The sequence below is a fragment of the Ruditapes philippinarum genome, unplaced genomic scaffold (genome assembly GCF_026571515.1).
Source record: "Ruditapes philippinarum isolate M1 unplaced genomic scaffold, ASM2657151v2 ctg1362_1_1_1_1, whole genome shotgun sequence".
Lineage (NCBI taxonomy): Eukaryota > Metazoa > Mollusca > Bivalvia > Venerida > Veneridae > Ruditapes > Ruditapes philippinarum.
The window spans coordinates 273,340-289,056 of NW_026859423.1; the positions used below are offsets into that span (position 1 = coordinate 273,340).

The 15,717-nt window shown below is 33.0% G+C and overlaps 1 protein-coding gene across 2 annotated transcripts in view; it reads right to left on the minus strand.

Annotated features, from left to right (window-relative positions):
• Positions 1 to 5,207: 5,207 nt before the first annotated feature.
• The window catches only part of LOC132756459 (ankyrin repeat domain-containing protein 12-like), a 28,853-nt gene continuing 18,343 nt past the window's right edge, over positions 5,208 to 15,717 (minus strand). The window contains exons 6-9 of one of the 2 annotated variants that reach the window (XM_060747531.1): positions 13,163 to 13,229; positions 10,670 to 10,768; positions 8,843 to 9,353; positions 5,208 to 7,707 (exon numbers count right to left, since the gene is read on the minus strand). In XM_060747531.1, coding sequence (XP_060603514.1) covers positions 6,662 to 7,707; positions 8,843 to 9,353; positions 10,670 to 10,768; positions 13,163 to 13,229 — 1,723 coding nt within the window. In that variant the 3' untranslated portion in view covers positions 5,208 to 6,661. The remainder of the gene's footprint in view (positions 7,708 to 8,842; positions 9,354 to 10,669; positions 10,769 to 13,162; positions 13,230 to 15,717) is intronic. The other variant, XM_060747532.1, reaches the window with a different exon arrangement.

Sequence of the window (15,717 nt, forward strand, 5' to 3'; positions counted from 1 at the left end):
TATAATGACTAATGTAATTGCTGATATATAAATGATCTTAGTAGACAAAATCTTATTTAGCATATTAATAATTCTACTGCTTACATGATAATTAATGTTATTCATTTTGCATAGAAGATGTAATGTTTGTGTACGTGCGTATATTGTTTACATATTCTAATGTTGTTGTTTGCTTAAGATGTCATTTTATGTTGTGCCTATTGTAAATATGTTATGCTCTCCTGTGTGGAGGAAATAAAAGTATCTGTCTAAGTGTCTATCTTGTATAAAAAAAATATATGTTAAATTTTTCCTTAACCAGACCAGATACATGCACAGAATCATTTCTCAACAACAAAGAGGAGCATTTTATTTTGTTCCACAACATTTGATTCTCTTTATGATGAACAATAATATTATGTGTGTCAAATAATGTAATGTACAATATCATGTGTGTCAATTAATGAACAATATTATGTGTGTCAAATAGCATAGACATTTTATGTCACAACTCTTTGGAGAACCTATTTACCATAACATTATGAAAACAATTGTACTGTTAATAGAAATATTACATTAGATATCTAGGTTATTTATGACATATTGTTGAGTTCAATACTGATTTCTAATGAAAAAGTACACATTCACTGCCAAATCTTTATAATGTTTATTGGGCACGGCATTAGCCAAATCAGATACTGGTTTTGCAGCAATCTGACTAAAGTTCAGATCTACTTATTTTTTTTTTACGTATATCTGATGATGACCGTATATGTTTCGCCTTATTTATAGTTGGGATTTCCCCGAAAAAGCTATTTTTAGCCATGCAATCAGACCGGTTTTTACATAGGCATTAGAAGAAATATTAAAATACTGTTATCCGTGGAAGTTAAACAAATTGTTGACTAGTTAGAAAAAAAATGTTTGAAGTAATTTTTAACAAATTAACTTGAAATAAGAGTCAATTTTTGTGTCGTCTTGAAAAGCCAACATATAGGGGTTTCTTTTGTCGGCAGTGTCGTTGTCGGCATCACCTAAAGCTTGTCCTGAGCATAACTCATTCAATATAAGTCGGATTGACTTCAAACTATGCATGCTTCTTTCAATAACCCGAAGTGCAGTGCACAAGGGCCGGTCCTCTGCACTTCTTAATTTTTGAGTTATTGCCCTTTGTTAATTTTCATACTTTAATTTTGTCCGGGCCATTTCTCTTCAACTATAAAAGCTTATAATGGACTTGAAACTTCATAGGATGATAGATCTCATTTAGAAGTGCAGTGCACAAGAACCAGTACTCTGCACTTCTTAATTTTTGAGTTATTGCCCTTTGTTGATTTTCATACTTTATTTTTGTCCGAGCCATTTCTCCTAATGTATAAAAGCTATGGACTTACAACTTCATAGGATGATATATCTTATTAAGAAGAAGTGTAGTGCACAGAAACTGCTGCTCTGCACTTCTTATTTTTTTGTGATATTGCCCTTTGTTAATTTTCATATTTCATTTTTGTCCTGGCCATTTCTCCAAAACTTTATTGTTCACAAGGCGACACATCCGACTCACGGAGTTCTAGTTTATGTGAAAGATTGTTTTGCCAGTTTACCTGTTGGGTTTATGGACAATGCCATGGCTGTTGTTCTTGAAATCATGAAAATTACCTACTCAGTATTGGTTTTCCCAGGGTTGAATTTAGAAACCACAATGCTTTCAAAGTTATGAAAGGTCACCGATGATTCTGGCTGTGTGAAAGGTCACCAGAAATAATTTTGTATTTGGTCACGGTTAGATCTAAAAGCGGAGCGTTATTTAGAGCTAATTTCATCAGATTGGGTTTTACAGCTGTGTCTGAAAGTAGAGTCAGTATTGTTCTCAACAATGTATAATGATCTCTTTATTTCACATTTTATGACGTTTTGACAGAACATTTTTACTTCAAATAAATGAAATTTAATTAGATATTTTGGGAAAAAAAGAGGCTGTATTGGGTGAGATATGCATTTGACATGGATGTTTTGAATACAAGGCTAAACTTATGAGTTTTGATCCGATAGTGATTTCTTTTAACATCACATGGTTCAAACGCTGAAAGTTATTTCAGGTTAATTTTAGGAGGCATAAAATTAAGCTTTATACCCAACACTTTTGATTTGTCATTGCTGTGTTACAATAAAAAGGTGTTTGCTACTTATAATAAGTAAACTGTTTTCTGTCACTATATACATGTTTATCATTTATTCTTATTTTGAAAAATGTTTGAATAGTTATAATGTTTCTTATCGAAGCTTATGTTTGAAGTATAAGCTCTTTATCTTATGTTTGAAATATAAGCTTTTTTGAAACAATCTGTTTGTATTGTATTGTTTCTATGTATTCAAGACTGAATTAATATGACCTTTTAAAGCTGCACGCCTCCAGATGAGCCAAAATATTTCAAGAAAATGAAAATTGAGAAAAATGCACTAATATTTCAAGAAAGGTAAAAACAATCAAGATCAATGTTAAAGTTTACATGTTATTTGCGCTTTAAGACTGATTTTGCAGTATTTTATCACCATATTTCTACTGCGTTGACTAACGTAGTAAGGGTTTTTTTTCCACATTTTGACCTCTTTGTTCACCTCACAATATTTTACTGTCAAATACATTATCAAAATTTTCATGAAATTTAACATGAATCTTGAGGCGTGCTGCTTTAAACATGGATTAACTTCTTGTTTTGGCAGGGAATGGTTTAATCTGATTTTTGTTGTGAAGGTTGAGAGTGATGTTCTGCTGTGAATGCTTTAAACAATAATTGGAAAATTAATGCTTTTTGTGTAAATAAATTTTAAAATCAGTTTTTCTATGCTTTTTGTGTTGTCTGCTACAGAGTAGCAATGACATATAGGGGTCACCTCTCTGTCATCTGTCTTTCCGTTTGACACAAAACTTGCCTCGATTTAAAATACTGGTGCAATTTCATTATCAGTACCAAGTCTAGTTTTGCATATCGTTGCAATGATTTTTGTCAGAGTTATGGCCCTTGAATGTTTTTTATTTTATTAGTTTGACTGGACTACTCTACATATTACTAATGTAATTTCAATGAAACTACAGTGTTGTTTTGTAGCTTAAGCCCTTGCACATATAACACGTGTTTTCCGTTTGAGTGATTTTTGACCGAGTTATGGCCCTTGAATAAAAATATGTTATTTTTGTTTGGTGCAATTTTATCCAAACTTTCAAGGAGTGATCAGTACCAAGTCTGTATGTACCCTTTAATTAATGTTCTTGGTTTTTAAGTTTTGTCCAGACTACTTCTCTTATACTTATGATGCTTAAACTTTACAAGATTGATCAGTTCCTGAAGTACTTGTGCATATTAAATGGGTTTTCCAGTGATACGCTTTTAGCAAAGTTATGGCCCATGAATAAAAACATGTTTTGGGCTGTTAATTATTTTTGTGCCACATGCTTTGGCCATCATCAGGAGACACATGTGATCACTCTTGTGTTGCCTGATATACAGTAGCTGCAACATGCTGAACAGTAGCTATGATATATAAAGGAACAAACAGACCGATTGCCCCTCAATACAAATGCTTAATTGGTTTATCAACACACATCACATGGATCACTTATCATGCTAATATTGGGGAGCAGACAAAAGCCCACTTGATAATATTCCACCAGACGATAGCTCACTTGATAATAATACAATAGACTGAAATTTTGCATTGGTCCAAACTTTCATCTGATGGAACACAAAGGTCTACTGAATATTTAAAGTCTTGTCACAAAGTCACAGTGTATTCTTTTTAATTAGCTTAAATGGTGGATAAGGCATTATAATTCAAGAAGACAATAGATGGAGCCAAATACTATTATCAATATTTTGTTTGGCATTTACTTTGCATTAAATGTTTCAGCAAGATACATAATTTTAGGTTTTGCTAAAAAAAATACATGTACTATGCTCAAATTTGATGTTTGAAAATATTGATGACTAAATAACAACACAGCCTCTTTGTAAATATAAAATAAATATTCAGTAAGTATTTCATGGATTTCTATAAATTTCTCCGATAAGAATATTTGAGCCGCGTCACGACAAAACCAACATAGTGGGTTTGCGACCAGCATGGATCCAGACCAGCCTGCGCATCCATGCAGTCTGATCAGGATCCATGCTGTACGCTTACCAACTCTATTACAAGTAGAGAAACTGATAGCGAATACAGCATGGATCCTGATCAGCCTGAGCATGATGTTGGTTTTGTCGTGACGCGGCTCATTAAATCTAAGATGAGCATGGTTAATATTTATTTTACTCAATCTGGAGGCTTGTTAGTTAAACACATAGTTAAAGAGATTTCAATATTTTTAGTACCAAGACTGAACTACCAACAAAACAAAGTCTGGTCAGACTGTACCAAACTGCAAGCTGGCCTTGCCTTATATAGAGGCAGATCACAACAATCAATCTCTTATTTGGAGCTAACTAACCGTTGTCAGAGCAGTATGTATAAGCCATCTTTATCAATGATGAATTGTTATGAATATTTTACGGAAACAAAGTTATGGACGTATATACATCCCCATCATACATTTCATTTTTTTCTTCTGTTCAGTTTACTGATCCCATCAAAATTTACGTTTTCTGTGGATACTTGCTGAAAGCAGGGATATTAAAATAACTTACAAATCCTCCCAAAATCTTCTTACATATATAAACATCATAATAATGATAAGAGTTATTGTTCCATCCATTTATTGTTCCATCAATCATGTCAATAAGACTCCTCTTAAATTATATTTTAAAGAAAAACTTTTGCTTTGTATTTTGTTACAGTTTTCAAAACCAATACATGTACTCATTTGGCATAAAGAGGAGCTTTTTTTGCTCTGTTAGCAATTGGTATATGTTGAATTAATAAGCATTTTGTAAAGAAGTCAAATTACTACTTTAACTTATTTTACATTTATAACATACTACTGCACTATTTTTGCTGGTTGTTAAAATTGTAGGACGCTCTAAATCCATTATTATTACATTATTTAACTTTCTAAAGAATTAAATACATATTTTTGAGACAAAATGTACCTTTAATCTAATGTGTAAATATAGGAAGAATGTAAAAGATATATAAACAACTGAGATTTATTTATAAGAATATTTATTAAAATTGAACGAAGGAAGTTTACACAAAAGCAGAAATGCACTCTTTATAAATTTATAAAACAAAGATAAAAATATATAATACAAATTTAATAAACCAAATATAAATCAATTTTATCAAACTAGGTAAGTTAACAATACATAAAATACATTGAATAATAACCTTGTCATATTAAAAATGTTTCACACAATAGATTTAACAGTTTTAAGCACTGAAAAAATTAGCCCAATCTTTACTACTGATTGCCAGGTCAATAGTATCACAAACAAAACCATATGAGTCGCGTCACGACAAAACCAACATAGTGCGTTTGCGACCAGCATGGATCCAGACCAGCCTGCGCATCCGTGCAGTCTGATCAGGATCCATGCTGTTCGCTATCAGTTTCTCTAATTGTAATAGGGTTTGTAAGCGAACGGCATGGATCCTGATCAGACTGCGCGGATGCGCAGGCTGGTCTGGATCCATGCTGGTCGCAAACGCACTATGTTGGTTTTGTCGTGACGTGGCTCATATGTTATTTTGTGTAAAGAAGGTCAACCAGTGACTATGTAAAATCCTAGTGTAGCAATTGGATAGTCAGTAGCCAATTTACAAAAAACTTTTTTTTTCTTTGATTTTACGGCACAGCAACAAAGTTTAGGACATATGGCACCGGAACAGGAAAGATGATTTTGGCTAACCTCGGGTGTTACAAACTTTAAGCTGAAGCAACACCAGAGGTCAAACCCACTTTACCTGCTAGATGTTAGAGATGCTTAGACTCCAGTAATTGAAACCCATTTAGTCACCTCTTGCCATCATGCAGGTAGCTGCAATTATGATGCCTCAATGACTCAACAGAAAGGCATAAAACTGTAAACACTTAAGTTTATTTTGTAAGCAGCTGTAACTATATTTCCAGTATTTACAAACGATCTTACAATTACACATAGGGAGGAAAAAATGACAGTAAATATAATGTAACAATTGAAGAGCAACAGCTTACAAACAATGAGAACAGAGAAAAAATCACAGTAACTAATATATTATGCATGTTTAAGTGCAGCAAAGCTGTCCACCAATATAAAAGTTTGACTTGAACAGGCATTCTTCTCATCTATGAGAGTACATGTATAATCAGCACTATTGAATTAATTTCAGAAAATATATCTTCAGGATTATAAACACTACCAGGAAAATTATATTAACAACTATTGCTGTTTCATAGAATTATAACTTTTTTTACAGAAAAGATGTATTTGTAAGTAAAAAGTTTGTCTTTTCCAATATACCTATGATTTCTTTACAAAGTGTTACAATATAATTGTACATTTTCACAATCATGTTTGTATAATACAACACTTACATTGAACTGCATTATTAATAAGACACTGTCAGCAGTCTATGTTTTAAAGCTTTTTTTCTTCTCTTAAAGATCTTTACTTTTCATAACAATCATTGACACCACAATTTTTATAGGAGTCTTTAAACCTTTTCTCACCGTTTTTTCTTTTTTCTCTTTTTCTTGTGTGTTATCTTTCTATTCATCAAAAAGTACTTTGAAATCAGGCAGAGGATCAGCTTCTTTACAATCAGTTTTTATCTCAATCTTTTCATCAACAGACATGCCACTTGCCAATGCATCATCTGCACTGCTTACATTAGTTGCACTGACTTTTCTAAACTCTGGATTTTTTTTCATTTCTGTTTTCAAAGTATTGTCGTGCTCTTCTTTATAAAATACTGTGCTAAGGTTTTCTCTAGAAGTGTCTGACACTGATACATGAGCGAAACACATTGACCTAAATTCAACATCAGGCACTGATCTTGAGTCAGTATCTACAAATGTCTCATTGGCTTCCTTTTTTCCTTGTTTGACACTTATATCTAGAATGGTGACCTCTTGATCCTTTTCCCTATATTTTCCATTTTGTGCAACAAAAGCTGTATTATCCCTATTGGATGCTTTTTTCATATTTTTTGAACTCTTGAAACCTTTCCTCGCTATTTTTCTTGGTTGTTCTCTCTGTCTTCTCAAATACTCAAGAATTCCAGTCCGAGTACTTTCATTCAAATTTTCTGTATTTTCTTCTTGTGTGTTATCTTTCTTTTCATAATAAAGTACTTTGAAATCAGGCAGAGGATCAGCGTCTTTACAATCAGTTTTTATCCCACAATTTTCCTCATCAACAGATATGCCACTTGCCAATGCATCATCAGCACTGCTAACAGTAGCACTTACTTTTCTAAATTCTGGATGTCTTTTCAAATCAGTTCTCAAACTATCGTTTTTCTGCTTTTCTCCATGAAGTAAAGGGCTTGAATTTTGTCTACAAGTGTCTTCCACTGATACATAGGCAAAACGCCCTAACCAAAATTGAACATCAGGCACTGATTTTGAGTCACTCCCAAAAAAGGTCTCATTAGCTTTCTTTTTTCCTTGTTTGACACTTATATCTGGAATGGTGGCATCTTCATCCTTTTTCCTACACTTTCCATTTCTTGCAACAAAAGCTGTTTCACTCCTCTTGGATCCCTTTTTCATTGCACCATCACCCTTTTTGTCAAAACCCACACATTCATGGTCTGAAAAGAGACACAGTGGAATTGCTGTAAAATTACATGTAGGAGTTTTCTATTATGACAAAGCACTCTTTAGGAAATCAAAATGTCAACTATAATGAAGTCTTTTAACATGTCTAAAGCATCTAATGTTTTTATTTGTTTAAAAAACTAGAAATAGTTATCTAATTTAAGTTTAAGTATTTTTGATTTTTGCAAAAAAAGGAAAAGAGAAGTTAGCCATTCCTCAACCCTGCTAGCACCAACTGAATCTATCCATGCAGCTAATGCAGACAAAGATCAACCAGCACATATATACTATCTGATTATGATTTACACTGTTTGCTAAGTACCACTTGTTCAACAGACCAAAACTATTGTAAAGTACTTTCTAATGACCATTGCTGTACAGTTTCAACAAAATCTACTGTGTAGGTTTTTCTAATTTTGTCTCTATTTTTATCTCTGGCAGCCATCTGAGCAATTTTCTATAGGACCACTAAGGATCAATATTTGTGTAGAGTTTCATCAAAATCTATCAAACAACTTAGAGGAAGTGACTGAAATAAGACACCCCATCCCTTTGGGCACTGTAAGGAACTGAAAAATTGACAACATATATATGCCTTAAAGGAAACCTGTGTTCAAAGTTTAAACAAAATTTTCTGTACAGTTAACCAGACTATAATGTTTTGTCTATTGGTTTATATATATCAAATAACCCCCAGGGTGGGCCAAATTTTGACCCATAAGAGGCTGTTTATATATTTATATATATCATTTATCATTTTTTAGAATGTCAAAAAGGAAATGCTCCATGTCAAATCTCTAAGCTCTGTGTGTTCTATTTTCACATGATAATACTCAAGTTAATTTTCCAATATAAGTTTAAAAAACACACATGACCTGGGGCATTATAAGCAATTGTATTTGGACATGTTCAACAAGAAATGTTAAACAAGTTAACATTTCCTTTTAGGTGCAGTTTATTTCAACTTTGATTATCTTAAAAATGCAAAATTCAAGACAATTCTATGCAATAGTTTCCTTCTTTGCCTTTGTACATGTTGTAAAAAAATAAACTCAAATTTCTTATCAGAGGCATTCACCTTATGACTATTAATCATAAAAATGGGTGCCTTGTGCTTCCATATTTTACCTGATGGGTTTATCATATTTGCAATGTTCTGTGCCATCCCTCTAGTTGGTTGTATATTATTTCCAGATTGCTCTATTTTGTTTTTAACATGTTGGCCCTTCCTCCTGGTTCGTTTTGACTTCTTGCCATTTTTTTTTACATAACTTCCAGCTTCTTGGACTTTGTTTGGATTCTTTTGTTTTATTTCCCCATTTTTCTGTTCCTCATATTCGACTTGTGCTTTATTTTCAGCTTCTTGTGCCTTATTTGTAGCTTGCTGTTTATTGTATCTTATTTCTTGTCTCTCTACTTGTTTGTTCACCTTCACTTCAGAGTGCTGTTCAGTTTCTTGCACATTGTTCATAGTCTGTTGTTCAATGGTCCCTGTGCCTTGGCTGCACTGTTCCTTAGCATCAGCCTCCCTCGTTTGCTGTACATTGTTCCCAGTTTCCTGTACACTTTCATAAAAAATTTCGAGTATTCTAGAAGGTGTTTCACCATTGACATTCTCAATAAAGGGATTACAGCCACTCTGAAAGATGTCAATATTGAATAACAATATATTAATTAGTGCCCTTTATCAATGAAACTCAAGTCTACCCTTAATATAGAGCATATTGAATGAGCTTAAGTTCATTATTGGATTGAAAAAGTTGAAAACAAAGTTGTGAGGACCTCTGATGACCACAATATTATTCAATTCAAATATTTCAATAAGTATGTAATGAAGGTACATTAATTAATTACTCTATTTATCAGTATTTAAATAATAACTGTATTAGCAAATTAGAATAAATCTATATTGGTGAACTTGTGGTTTAGGTGTCTGCCTCTAAACGTAGAGGTCATAGGTTCCAGACTTACTCGGATGATGACCATGTTTCTTCATATGACACCAGTACTGGCTAGTTCCAGGAAGCGGACGTGAAAATGATTGGTATAAGATGCAAGAATATGTTTTGCAATCAAGTTGAAATGAATATGTTTAAACCTAAACATGGCTGACCTTGACACTTAACTCCACCCAAGGTTTTGTTTGTTTGTTTCATTTTACACCTTTTCCCAACAGTATTTCAGTCATATAGGCAGGTAGTTTCCTAACCATTATTCCTGGAGAGTTACACCAGTACTAGATTACCTTCGTCCTTGTTAAACTACCAAAGCATCTCCCGGAGATCAAACCAACGCCAGAGAGGTAAATGGACTAGAAGTCATCGACTCTAACCCCTTGACCACGGAGGCCGTCCACCCAAAGGTAAATGTATGAAGCATCATTAAAACATTATTGTCACTTATATTCAAATGTCAGACAAACAAATATATCAAACATTTTAAAGACAGATAATTCAAAATTAAGCAAAGGAAAGGTAGAGCTATGGTTTTAGTGCACTGAAAATACTTTCACTATTCTCTTTAACTGTGGGAGGATTTTACAAAATTCCACTAATATTTTTCAAATAATACTTCAGACAAAGGGTAAAGGGAGATAATTAACCCTTTACTACATGAGCATATTTTAAGAAAATGTCGTTTTAGTTTGATTTGAGTACGTAAGATCATTTTAATATTTTTGTCATTAATTTGCCTGAGTATCCCTTTAAACTTCACATAGTTAATGAGACTAGTTACAGGAAGTGCATGTCAAAGAACCGTAACTCTACCTTGCTTAATCTTTTTATCTCTATTTATAATACTTAATAATGCTTGTCTGGAGAAAAAATTAAAAATTCACTAAGTTATAAAAATGAGAATAGGTGCATTGTCTTTGGAGAGCAAGAAAATATTTTACCAAGTATGGTGAGATATTTCAAATTGTACCAATGTTACATCAAATAATGATTGTCATACCTCTTTCAGAAGTTTATACATAACAAGATCCCCATTAGTAGCTGCTAAATGTAATGGTGTATATCCATCCATACCCAAAATGTCCACCTTTGCGCCATTCTGAAAAAAGGAATAATCTTTTATCATTTATTTCCTAAGAAGTTTATGTTCCCTGCTATATTGACTTGATTTCATTTGACACCAAACCTCTTTATGGTTTTTGTGTCATATAATAACTTTCTTTTCAGATGAAAAAGCAGCTTGGTAGAATAAACCATCAACCTTCCTTAAGCCAACTGAAAAGATCATTTTTCAACTTAAGAACATTGTCAAATTTTCTTAAATGCCAAATTTTCCCCCATTTTGAACTTTCAATTTAATGTTCTTAAATGCCAGATTTTCCCTCATATTGAATTAGGGGACTTTCATCCAAGTACATGTAGCTAGTAAAGACTGTTTTAAAGAAAGAATTAAAGCAGCAAGCCTCTAGCTTAATGCTTATTTTCATGAAAATTTAAAAAAGTACTTAAAAAGTTAAATGTTGTGAAAATAACAAAGAAAGTAATTAACACATTGCAAACGACGCTAACAATCCATATGAATTACCGAAAAGAGGCTAAATTATGCAAAATTGACCCTTACTGCGTTAGTAACGCAGTAGAAATTTGGTAATAAATTCTGAAAATCAGTCATTTTAAGCACATAAAATGTACATTATTACTTGAATCTTGAATATTTCTAATGTTCTTAAAATCTTAGAACATTTTTCTCAAGTCTATTTTTCTTGAAATATTTTGGCTTATCTGGAGGCATGCAGCTTTAAATATAAAATGTTCTTTTTTCTATAAAAATTATAGAGAGTTCAAACACACTGACTTTGAATGTTAAGCATCTCTTTATAGTTTAGAACAATATTTTCAGTTTTATTCAACAAATTATCCAAGTTTGTATATTTACAATTAAATAACATGAGACAAATATGAAGATGTGATTCTCATTGACATTTTCTTCTGACATGTTTTGTAAAATAATTATTTATTTTTCTAGGCAATAAATTTTTTTGGGAAGCTGTTGTGTTAGCATTTATGGTTTCAAAGGAGATGTTTTTTGTGACTACTATATACATTAAGTGTTTTCCAAAGGATTTTGGGAACATGACACATACCAATGGACTTGGGAATTTTAGCAGAATTTTGTTTTATTTGTTATTTGTTTGTGGGGTTTTCGTCACACCGACACAGTATAGGTCATTTGGCGACATTCCAGCTTTACTGGTGGAGGAAGACCTCAGGAGCCCTTTTGTGCATAAAGTTTTGTTAAAAATTGAGAAAAAAAAGCAAAACTGGAAATGTGCAGTGATTAAATGAATGCAAACAATCAAACATTTAAGCACTAAAAAAACAAAGGACCCCTTATTTTCAAAGAATTTAGAGGGTTTGTTTTGTTGTTTTTTTTCAATATTTTTATTTCGTTACTTTCAATTGGGAATTTTTCCCTGTGGATTGGGAAAATAATATACTATTTTCAATTGGGAATATGACTGATTATCGGCTCTAAAACTTGTTTGTTTGTTTTGGGTTTTACGTCACACCGACACAGTATAGGTCATTTGGCGACGTTCCAGCTTTACTGGTGGAAGAAGACCTCAGGTGCCCTTCCGTGCATTATTTCAGGCAGGAACGGGCACCTGAGTAGAACCACAGACGTTCCTTAAGTTTGCTGGACAGCTTCCTCACATGAAAGAATCCAAAGTCCCTGTCGGGATTTGAACCCACAGCGGTAAGGGGGAAGTGGTTTGAAGTCAACGACCTTAACCACTCGGCCACGTACGCCAAGCCAATAAAATCCCTGTACATACCAGAAAAAAAACGATCATACCTACGGTGGGGCAAATGTGAATCCAAAATCAAAATTTAAATAAAATTTGTAAATGTCCACTAGACTATGTTCAAAGCCGAATATCTAAGCCCTAGTCTTTATTATTTAGACGCAGATGATTTTCAAAGATTTTACAGTAAACATAGAAGGAAATCCATGCCCTGACACCGACCCCAACAAATAGTTTGACCCTAGGACTATAACTAAACAAATCTGCTCCAAAGTATCATATATACCTAGAAAATTTTGATATTACTGACCCAGTGGTATACAAGATATTGTTTGTTCTAATAAGAGTGGACAGGAAGGATAACATCTGGCATTATTAAAATGATAATTCAACTTTTATCCCTTAACCTAATGAATTTCTATCATATGGTCTACTTTGCATCTATAATGGTCCCTTTCAAAGTTTAAATGACTTTAATATCAAAGTACAAATATTGAGCTGTCAACAGTATAGAGCCTGGTCAGACTGTGCAGATCTTCAGACTGGTCTGCCTCTACACTGGTGGCAATGACTGGTCGTTTTCACTTGATGCAGCCTTAAGAGCTATAATTTTGTTAGATAATAGTATAGCATACATCCGAATAATGACTTTAAACTTTTATGGTATAAAAAAAGGATACACTTACTTTAATGAAACACTTCACTACTTCATAGTGTTTATGTGCCACTGCATTGTGCAAGGGGGCAAACTTGCTGTAAGAAAAAGAGAATTATTGCATTAATATAATTTTCACAAAAATGGGCACTCTGCTAAAATTTAGAAGAAACAAGCCTTGGGAGGTGGAAGGATGCTCAAAATTTTTTGTCAAAAGCAAGCAAATAAAAGCTTTAATTGAATCTTCAAAAAGAAAATAATTGGAAAGAAATAGTTTTTCATATTTTTTTTGTTAGATTTTAACATACTTGTTGTTTTGTCCAAGAATAATTCATTATCATAAATAATTGACAAAGCTAATAAAAACTAGAAATGTGTCCATAGGACAAGGATGCCCCCACACGCCACTGTTCTGTCAATCTTATGACTCTAGGTAAAATATTTTTTGGACTACATGTGCCACAAGTTGAAAACTAAAAATCAACAAGCAATTATCATAGTATTGCAAGCAATCCATAAGTCCCCTACCGGTAAGAGCCCAAGCAACATTCTGAAGGGCCATTGGCCATTCACTTATGTTCCTATTTTAAGTAAATTTGTTAAAAAAGTTATTTAAAAGTTATCACAGGAAACAGTTTTTATGTACAGACAGACAGACTGAAGGACACTCTAAAGTTATTTTTTAAACATCCCTGTTATCAAAATATAACATTTTTAAAATCCTATCATGATTTGGAGTAAAAATTACCAATTTCTCAAAAAAAAGTCTAAGTTCAAAAGGGGCATAATTCTGGAAATAGTCTTGCTAGAGTATTGAACACTCACAAATGTTGAGTGATAATAAGAAACATTTATATGAAGTTTGAAGTAGATACATTAAAAAAAAGAAGTTATTAAAAAAAACAATGTTTTTTTCATGAAAATTTTAAGTTCAAGGGAGGTAATTCTGATAAATTTTGTGCTAGAGTTGTAAACCTTGTCACATATGATGTGGTTGTTGACAAGCAACTTATATTTAAAGTTTGAAGAAAATACCTTAAGAAATAAAGAACTTATAGTGAAAAAAACTTAAAAACTAGAATCAGAAATCTTGAAATTCAATCTATTTGTTGCCATAGCAACCAGAATTTTCAACATAGGAAGATAAGAAAAGGATGTGCATAATTTCCATACTGCCATCTACCCATATGTCAAGTTTCATAAACATATTTTCAGTACTTTTTGTGTTATCACTGGATCCAGGTTATGTGTAAAATTTGCCATATTTTCAGTCTATTTGTTGCCATAGCAACCAGAATTTTCAACATAGGAAGAAAAGAAAAAGATGTGCATAATCTCCATACTGCCATCTATCCATAAATCAAGTTTCATAAAAATATTTTCAGTACTTTTTGCGTTATCGCGGGATCCAGGTTATGTGTAAAATTTGCCATATTTTCAGTCTATTTGTTGCCATAGCAACCAGAATTTTCAACATAGGAAGAAAAGAAAAAGATGTGCATAATCTCCATACTGCCATCTATCCATATATCAAGTTTCATTAAAATATTTTCAGTACTTTTTGCGTTATCGCGGGATTCAGTTTTGTGGACTGACGGACGGACTGACGGACAGACGGACGGAGGGTAAACCTAAAGTCCCCTCCGGTAAACCGGTAGGGGACTAACAAAGGGCCATAAGAGGAGTTGGGTTCACAAAATTTCTCCATAGTATATAGTGAAAAAATCAACAAAGGGCCATAATTCTGTTAAATTTTGTCACAGCAAAAATTCCTTCCTTTACTACCATCTACACATTTAGGTTGTTCATCCCTGTAAGTTTAAGCAAAATCTGCTATCCGGTTTAAGCGGAGTTGCATTCACAAAATTTCTATATAGAATATAGTGAAAAAATCAACAAAGGGCCATAATTCTGTTAAATTTTGTCACAGCAAAAAGTCCTTCCTTTACTACCATCTACACATTAAGGTTGTTCATCCCTGTAAGTTTAAGCAAAATCTGCTATCCGGTTTAAGCGGAGTTGCATTCACAAAATTTCTACATAGAATATAGTGAAAAAATCAACAAAGGCCCATAATTCTGTTAATTTTTTTTCACAGCAACAATTCCTTCCTTAACTACCATCTACACATTAAGGTTGTTCATCCTTGGAAGTTTAAGCAAAATCCTTCATCCGGTTTAAGAGGAGTTGCGTTCACAAAATTTCTACATAGTATAATAGTGAAAAAATCAACAAAGGGCCATAATTCTTTTAAATTTGGTCGCAGCAAAAAAATCCTTCCTATACTACCATCTACACATTAAGGTTGTTCATCCCTGTAAGTTTAAGCTAAATCTGCCATCCTGTTTAAGAGGAGTTGCGTTCACAAGATATCAGGACGGACGGACAAGTGCAACGCTATATGCTCCTACATTGTGGGGGCATAAAAATTAAATTTAACTTCTAAAACTGTGCACATATCGGGTAGTCCAAACTTCAAAGCTGTACATTAAAGGACAAGAAAGTAAGTCACGTCATCAAAATCTATGTCAAATGGTTTCAAAGTTAAATTTTACATCAAAAACAGTGCATATGGTCCAAATTTCA